Raw genomic sequence first — 9,126 nt, 5'->3', positions numbered from 1 at the left:
TTTCTGGCCGATGTTAGTTTTAGTTTTGGGGACAATTTTCATAATAGGGATATAATTCCTACCCCTTTTATTTGTGTATGTTTGTGTAATAGCCCTATTTTAACCAATTCGTTTCTAAATCGAACGGAACATAGTGTCTACTTAAACACAGCGTTGTTTATGTTATATTTATCAGACCCCCAAATAAAAATGTAAAAGCTACTTTAGGGTCAAATTTAGAATGTGCAAAAGTGGCATAAGCTGCCAATGGGCTTCATCGGTGTCAACGCAGTGCAGTGCTCTGTATTTTTCTTCTTGTGGCACGTAGACTGTCACTGCCAACCCTCTCCATACATTGTCCTCGTTGTACTTTGGTTTCACCGGCGGGTGCGTGCCGGAATAAGGAGTTTAGATAACGCCGTGGCTCTTTCCCGAGCTGTCTTTTCGTTCTACATCACCGGTTACCTCAGACGGAAAAATTATTGGCAGTGGGATTTGTATCGCATATCCCTTTCATATAACCGTTTGATTATGAGGACAATATCAGATGTTACATTAAAAATAATAACAAGGTTTTCAGTTTATATAAGAGTTTCGGATTAAATCCAAATGAAAATCAAATACAACAAATCTAGAAAAATGTGGTTCTTTAAATATAGGTTTAGGCTATTTGATCACATCTAGGCTAATTATTTAGCCTTTCCATTCAATTAAACCATTCCCAAAAGTAGGCCTAGGTTTTATATTATTTGCTTGGTTGATAGCCATGATTGTTTAAGATATTTTCCCTTTTAATGAAAGGTTATTCAATTGCTCTCAATTGATGGTCATTTATGATATATGTTTAATGAGTAGGTTTTTGTGAGATTAATAACAAATTCATATCAAAAAGGGATGATTTATTTTCATTGTGAAAACCACAGACCTCACAGGTGACACTTTCACTTTTTTCACCGTTTCCTGTAAACAGGCTCAGGGCCACTTGACATATTTGCTGCTTGATACAAATCTGTCACTTCAGAAAGAACATATGAGGACTGGAAGATGTGGCGTGCACAAGGATCTAAATAAAGGAAAGTTCTTTATTATTATGTAACATTTTAATTTCTTATAATTTGATTCCATTTTATTTTTAACATGTACACTTTCGTAGAATTAGAAGAGAGATTTTTCAAAAGCAGGCAATTCAATTTGACATGTGAAGAGTTCCCAACAAAGAAGACGACCAATAAGGAGTATGCATGGGCGCTTAGAGCACGTGCGGACGGATATGACTCTGACAAGAATTGTCTAATTAAAGGTTGCTAAATTCTAATCATTCTAATGGTGCACCTCATTTCAGTGTATGTAACACAACAAGCAAGTATGGTGGAGAGAATCATTGCACAATCTAAACCGCTTTGAAATATATTTTCCATAACAACAAATATTGTAAGCTATTTTCTGGCTGGTGTACAAAACCGAAAGTAAAAGAAGCAAAAACGAAAGTTAAGAACGGAAAGCATAGAAATAGCCAACATAGAACAGATCTACCGCTTCTTAGACTTGCTTTCAATCAGTATGACAGACCTATAACTTACATTTCTATACGAATTTGGTTGGGTTGCGCCAAAAAGTTACATGTTGGAGCTTTAAATGCATGAGGTTTGTTGTTGTAACTTGGCAAAGGGTATGTTCAATTTATTGCATACAATGTAGGCCCGAGGAATGTGTAAAGTAACAAAATACCCCAAAAAAGTTTTAAATCTAAGTGAGTTTCAACCCCCCCCCCCCAAAAAAAAATCGTGATTGATAGGCTGACCAATACCTAAAATATGTTAATTGTGTAAATAGTTCTCTAAGAAAACAAATGGTCCAAACATGATGTCTCTAGCTTAATCCGATCAAAGGTTATAGGAGTTTTTACCCTTGTAGGATGGCTACAGGGTGACAAAATCAATAGAGACAGAAAATAATATGGTAAAAAGTCAGGAAAATTGCATCACTTCAGCTGTGCAAGAATGAAGGCTACCGGCTAACTGACAGGTTCACTTTCCTGTTGAACTCATCATCTTTATTCTCGAATCCGCAGGACATTAAACAATATAGAGGCAATGTGGATATCGATTTGGAGACATGACATTAAGTATTTTCATATTTTAGTATACGTTTTTCGTATTCATTCCAAATTCTAGTTATTTTTCTCACAAAAACAAGCGTATCTCTGTAAAAATGTCAACGAAGCACTGAGCATATACAAGCTTTTCATTTTCAAAGCCTTTTACATTTAATTCAGATCTTGCTAAGTTTGTTTTTTGCGATGCGCGTAAATAACTTTGAAGAAGCAAGCACAAAATGTAAAATCCTCAAAAGTCGTTACAGAAACCACTGCTGTATCAACAGAGCTTGGTGCTTATGATCAGATGCATTAGGTTACGAAATCCGAATTGTTGGATATAATGCTAATGATATGTTAGAGAAAGACCCCAATGAATGATTATTGGTAAAAAATGCATTTTATAACTTAAGGAAGTGACATTTCATCACCAAAACGTGTTTTCACCCACTCTGTGTGGATATCTCCCAATTACTTTAATATATTTTGGGAAGAAACTGTTGATTTCCAGTCCTTCAGGCAAACTTTCAACAAACTGTAAAATGTTCATAAAACATCGTTGCATATAGGCTAATTGCTTTTATCCAGAATATTAGCAAACATTGCGCATGAATATCCTAACAATTTAGCGAATTCAATGTCATCAATATGCCCGTAGAATAGCCTAAATCCTTGTCAGAATATACGGAATAGGCTACACAAAGTCCGTGCAAATGTGCAATGGATTTAAAATGGTTATGTCAAATATGGTAGCCTATGTCTAATTTAATTAAATCCGTGAGTTTAACCAATGGGCATGGAAAGGGTTGTAGCTTATTACATGGATCCCCCAAAAGCTCCTCCCCTGACGCTTGCCATGAGTTGGGTGTTTAAAGAAGAGATCATATAAGAGCCCTTGAACAATTCTTGAGCAGATCATAATCGTATAGTGTGCGTAAATCCGTAGGTGCAACTGAGAAGGCCAACGTTGGTTAGCAGAGGAGAACAGGGACGGCCACAGAGGACTCCTACCAGGGCGCAGTGGTGTAGCGTCTTGGTGGTTGCGATTGTAGGCTATTTTTGGATCCTTTAATTCTGTAGTGTTTGCTATTTCAAAAATAATGCAGCTAGAGAATATTCTTCCCAGCGCATCAACCATCAACTTACCCAAGACGTTTTACAACCTCACATCATCAGATAGTGCAAATAATAGCCCGGGGCCATCGCAGATCGAATATCAAGTTGACCGGACAGAATCCGAACCAAGGAACGGTCCTAATAAATATTTGAGCGGAGTGGGGAACGCCATGATGGGTGAGGGAGAGGGCGACGCCTTCACTGGGACTAAAGCTACCCCAGACGGAAGAAAAGGCTCACCGATGGTCGGTGAGGATGACCTGTCCACTGGCCGGCGGTACAACATAGATGAACTTGGCTCTGACAGATATTTCATCTCGTCCTCTCAGACGAGCTCCGATATGGCAAACCCGTGTTCCCTCTTTCCATACGCAGGACAAACGGGGACAGTGTACAGCGGGTCAAATGGATCCAGGTATTCCTCCCTTCATTACGGATCGGTCTTGCCACCGACGGGGTTTTCATCCTCCGTGTGCACTAGCCGGAGTCAGTTTGGCAGCAGCTACCAGTTCGGCCAGGGTCCAGGATGCCTGTACCCCTCCTATCCGGGAACGGGTTCATGTATTGGTTCCATGGCTCTCCCGGGGTCCACACCGGGAGCGAGGGCTCAAGTTTATCTCTGCAACCGTCCCCTGTGGCTCAAGTTTCACCGATTCCAGACCGAGATGATCATCACGAAACAGGGCAGGTGAGCAGAGGCGTTGAAGAAAAAAAACAGCTTAAACTTCATGACTCTACTGTTCAAACTTAAACGTCAAACGGCATCAAGATTCTGGTCTAATGCTTCTAAAAATGTTAGGCATAACCGTGTTCATTGAGCTCTCAACTAGCGTTGCACCTCACAGATTAGGGTGTCTTTGGGGGGATCATTTGTACTGTGAGGTATCAGTGGTTTATTATCACCATGTTCTGAATTTGGTGGGACACTTTAAAATTCATGTTTTGATTACGGTCAGACTAATACATATCCGACCTTCTCTGATGTTGCAATAGTTGTTTATATTTTGTTGTCATATTTTAATATTATTGACTTGTTTATTTATAAATAATAATTTAGGTGATACAACGTTTTAAAGCCTTTTTATTTTATTTTTATGTGAGGAAAATAAAGTGGCAAGTATCAATTAGTGCATGCCATGACCTAACCTTACGAATCTTCAGAAATGCATTGAACCCCTCATGTAATTTTTGTTTCGAGTGCACCCTTGACATTTTATTTGCAATAATTGTGCCATCAAATTTGTTCTTTTCTTTCAGGCGGATGTTTCCATTTCTCAGTTTCAACATCACTGGACTGAACTTGACGGCGCATTACAACGTGTTTATTGAGGTTGTGTTGGCCGATCCAAATCACTGGCGATTTCAAGGAGGAAAGTGGGTTACTTGTGGGAAAGCAGACAACAACATGCAAGGTGTGACTAATATTAAATGCACCTTTAATGTACATATTTAGAGGCATATTTCGAAACTAAATAAGACCTCTAGCCATATAGTCTACAGAAGCAGCACATCTACACTAACGGGGATTAAATTAAATTTAGATCGGGAACGTTTCGTTAGATATTTCCCGGCAATTTACACCCAATCAACTGGCTATTTATGCTGTGTTCTTAGTTTTTGTTGGTTTATTAACCCCATTTTAAAAGAAAAAGAAAACCATTCAAACATTGTTAGCTGATGGCATTCATATCAAGAGCACAAACTTACAACATGAACTCGTCCGTAATGTGCTTGGCCTGTTTTCAGTTTTCACGGAAAACAGATTCAATTATAATTCATTATCAGTAATGTGTAATTTTTTACATTTATTTTCATATAATGTAAAATCGCCTGCCAATGTTTTAATAATATTTGAATGGTAAACTTCAATCTTCCATTTGCATGTTTTTTTGCAATTGAATCATTTTTAAATGTTATCCTAATAGCTCCACAGTTTCACATCTGATTGCTTTTAACGTTGAAATCCCGAGCACATGATTCAATAATAGTTTGACTGCAAGTTACTTGGTAAATTGACAAATTTGCTGTTGTTGTTTTTTTAAATGTAATAGAAGTTCAAGTTCAAGAAATGGAAAATATCTGTGCTATTCTTTCAATGTGTGTTTTTGCATTTGTGCTGCATTGTACTTCATATGTTTATGTTTTATGTCCCACATCATTTACAGGTAACAAGATGTATGTTCATCCTGAATCCCCAAACACTGGCGCTCACTGGATGAGGCAAGAGATCTCCTTCGGCAAACTGAAGCTGACCAATAACAAAGGGGCAAACAACAATAACACACAGGTGAGGCCTACACCATCATTTAGCATATTTGAATTTTTTAATTGCGACTCAAATTACTTGGGCTACTTTTAAAAAGCTGTCTTTGGTATTCTAGTAGGCATAAGAGATCACAAATTAGTCCAAAACCATCGTTTTCTTTTATTTTGAGAGTGCTATTGGCAAGAGTCTCCAAAATGTAATTGGTGATGTGACAAATAACCAACCACAGAAACTGTTTCGAAAGCATTCCGCGAGAACTCCAAGCTCTAACTTTGAATTCACACTTTTTCTTCTTGTAGATGATTGTCTTGCAGTCTCTTCATAAATACCAGCCTCGGCTCCACATCGTGGAGGTCACAGAAGAGGGAGTGGAGGACGTAGGCAGTGAGGCGAAGACACAGACTTTTACCTTCCCGGAGAACCAGTTCATCGCAGTCACTGCCTACCAGAATACAGACGTAAGATACCCACTACTGTCATCTTATCTACATAAGAAACATCTTATCTGCTTAAGATTTTTCTTACGTTTCTATATTGACTGTGTCTATAAAATGTGTTTTTGTCAACACTGCCGAACCATGGCTTGAACATGTATCTTCTCTCCTTTCCAGATCACACAGCTTAAAATCGACCACAACCCCTTTGCTAAAGGCTTCAGAGACAACTATGACTCGTAAGTGACAATGACTTGCATCCTATTTTGCATGCGGTTTTGTCGCCATTTTTTTACTGCTCTGCTACTTTTAGTCTGTCAAGTGTGAACTTGTTTTTCTCTTGCAAATTACTCATCCTTGGACCTTTGTCTCTCTCTTCCACAGGATGTATACAGCCCCAGAGGGTGACAGACTGACTCCTTCCCCGACAGCCTCCCCTCGCTCTCACCAGATTGTGCCGGGTGCCCGCTATGCCATGCAGCCCTTCTTCCAGGACCAGTTTGTCAACAACCTGCCCCAGAACCGCTTCTACACCGGGGAGCGGGCTGTGCCCCAGACCAACAGTCTTCTGTCCCCCCAGGCCGAAGACGTCGGGGCCAGCTCGGCTCAGCGCTGGTTTGTCACCCCAGTCCAGCAGTCAGGCTCCAACAAGCTGGACCTGTCCTACGACCAGGACTACTCAGCCAGCAGTTTGCTGTCCTACGGCATTAAGCCACTGCCCCTCCAAACCTCCCACGCCCTCAGCTACTACCCCGACTCGGCTTTCGCCTCAATGGCGGCCAGCTGGGGCACCAGAAGCACTTACCAGAGAAAGATGACCACAGGCCTGCCCTGGTCCCCTCGGCCCAGCCCCCCAGCCTTCACAGACGACCAACTGGCTGCTAGCAAAGACAAGCTGCCCGAGGAGAGCACCGCAGCCTCCACCTGGATCGAGACCTCCCAATCGCTGAAATCTGTGGACTCTAACGATTCGGGCGTGTACTCCATGGTCTGCAAGAGACGCCGGATGTCACCTGGTGGGTCGAGCACAGAGAACTCGCCCACCATCAAGTGTGAGGACTTGACCACAGCGGAAGAGTTCAACAAAGACAACCCCAAAGGCATGGGCTACTATGCCTTCTACACAAGCCCCTAAAAAAAGACTGTATTTATTCAAATCGTATAATTTGTTGTTTTTAATTCAGTGCTCCCCTTTACCTTTTAAACACCCTTTATTAACTTTTATCGAAAGGTGCCAAAGCTTCTTGCTCCCAAGCAAGCTGCACAAGCTCACCCCACAACCCCATACCTGAACACACACATGCATTGCGACAATTTGTTGTTTTTAAAACATGTCCCCAGGTCATTTTTTTTTTTTACAAATGTGATTTTATTTAAGGTAATTTCGTTGTACAGTATTTGTGCACTTTAGTATGTGATGTATCTTGTACAAATTGTCTTCATGGAGGTGTTATGAAATGGGTAATAAAAACAAGCTTTCATAAACAATCGTCCCACTTTTGCAAATTGAGTCTTGAAATGACGTTGCCACAAGCAGCAGCGCATATATTTAGATGCAAGACTTCGCTCTCTTACATTCACACATTGTACATACGCAGATACTAAGGTTCACTACATGCTGCTCACAGCGTGGTAGCCAGGGTACGAAAACAGCAAAGAAGTTGAGCCTCACTCTTCTACACTCTTTTGTTGTGGAAATAAGTAAAAGTTTATTTTGTCGCCTACACAGTTTAGCAGATGTTATAGCAACGGGTGCAGCAAAATGATTATGTTACGAGCTCCTAACAATGCTGCATAAAGTCAAACAGCACTAATAATCGCCCCCAAAATGTTTATAAGACGTTTTGGAACTAATCCAACTTAACAACCCAAATAGCACTGTAACAGTAATCCAAATGCAATCTATGTGTATATACACCATAAGAATTTAAACAAGATATAGTAAGAATGATGTGTGCATCAATAGATCTATTAGTGAGCTATGTCAAGAATATTATAGAAATGAATATGCGGTGTGTATAAACAGCAAATAAAATGCAGTGTTTAAAATAGACAGTACAAAACCCCATTGCGAAATGGATAGAATTGCAGGAAATTATGTTATGAACCAGAGTCCGGGAATATACTGTGTACAAAACATTAGGAACACCTTCCTAATATTGAGTTGCACCCTCTTTTGCACCCTCAAGAACAATCTCAATTCGTTGGGGCATGGATTCTACAGTGCCTTCGGAAAGTATTCAGACCCCTTCCAAACTAAAGTCTCACACCTGTCTACATAGAGCAAAAACCATGTCCAGTCAATGGAAGTTACCACAGGTGCACACGACTCAAGTTGTAGAAGCATCTCAAATGATGATTAATGGAAACTGGATGCATCTGAGCTCAATTTAGAGTTTCATAGCAAAGGGTCTGAATACTTATGTAAATAAGGGATTTCTGTTTGAGTTTCAATACAAAAAAAAAAAAAAAAAAAAAAAAAATTGTCAAAAACCTTTTTTTTCTTTGTCATTATGGGGCATTGTGTGTAGATTGCTGAGGATTTAGTTTTTTAAAGTAAAATATTTTTAGATTAAGGCACGTAACAAAATGGAGTTTGAGTTGAGTTTGAAAAATACAGCAGCGTTGCAGTTCTTGACACACTCAAACTGGTGTGCCTGGCACCTACTACCTAACATATCCCGTTCAAAGGCACTGACATCTTTTGACTTAAAAAATCCTTCTTTAACCTGTCTCCTCCCCTTCATATACACTGATTGAAGTGGATTTAACAAGTAACATCAATAAGTGTTAATAGCTTTCACCTGGGTTCACTTGGTCAGTTTGTCGTGAAAAGAGTGGGTGTTCTGTACACTCAGTGTACACAGTGCATTCGGAAATTAATCAGACCCTTTGACTTTTTCCACATTTTGTTACGTTACAGCCTTATTCTAGAACTGATTAAATTGTTTATTTTTCTCATCAGTCTACACACAATACCCCATAGTGACAAATCCAAAGTATATTTTATGAAAATTTTGCTGATATATAAAAAAAAATATCACATTTACACAAGTATTCAGACTCTTTACTCAGTACGTTGTTGAAGCACCTTTGGTAGTGATTACAGCTTCAAGTCTTCTTGGGTATGACGCTACAAGCTTGGAATAGGTGTATTTGGGGAGTTTCTCCCATTCCTCTCTGCAGATCCTCTCAAGCTCTGTCAGGTTGGGTGGGGAGCGTTGCTGTACAGCTAT

At 39.8% G+C, this 9,126-nt stretch overlaps 1 protein-coding gene across 1 annotated transcript; it reads left to right on the top strand.

The window, feature by feature from the left end:
• Nucleotides 1-1,009: 1,009 nt before the first annotated feature.
• LOC118399136 (eomesodermin-like) lies at nucleotides 1,010-7,378 on the top strand. The gene is made up of 6 exons (XM_035794959.2): nucleotides 1,010-3,878; nucleotides 4,448-4,602; nucleotides 5,356-5,477; nucleotides 5,756-5,914; nucleotides 6,068-6,129; nucleotides 6,275-7,378. The coding sequence occupies exons 1-6, from the start codon at nucleotides 3,175-3,177 to the stop codon at nucleotides 7,023-7,025; spliced, it is 1,953 nt and encodes a 650-aa protein (XP_035650852.1). The 5' UTR covers nucleotides 1,010-3,174; the 3' UTR covers nucleotides 7,026-7,378.
• Nucleotides 7,379-9,126: the final 1,748 nt, after the last annotated feature.

Source organism: Oncorhynchus keta, chromosome 20, assembly GCF_023373465.1.
Source record: "Oncorhynchus keta strain PuntledgeMale-10-30-2019 chromosome 20, Oket_V2, whole genome shotgun sequence".
Classification (NCBI taxonomy): domain Eukaryota; kingdom Metazoa; phylum Chordata; class Actinopteri; order Salmoniformes; family Salmonidae; genus Oncorhynchus; species Oncorhynchus keta.
Note: the sequence above shows the minus strand (reverse complement) of the source record. Positions and strands in the feature narration are given on the sequence as shown.

Excerpts from the sequence above, each read along its gene's own strand:
- LOC118399136 (XM_035794959.2), top strand. The coding sequence starts at position 3,175 with ATGCAGCTAGAGAATATTCTTCCCAGCGCATCAACCATCAACTTACCC. Across the intron at positions 3,879-4,447 it reads ATCATCACGAAACAGGGCAG|GCGGATGTTTCCATTTCTCA; the intron begins GTGAGCAGAGGC and ends CTTTTCTTTCAG. Across the intron at positions 6,130-6,274 it reads TTCAGAGACAACTATGACTC|GATGTATACAGCCCCAGAGG; the intron begins GTAAGTGACAAT and ends TCTCTTCCACAG.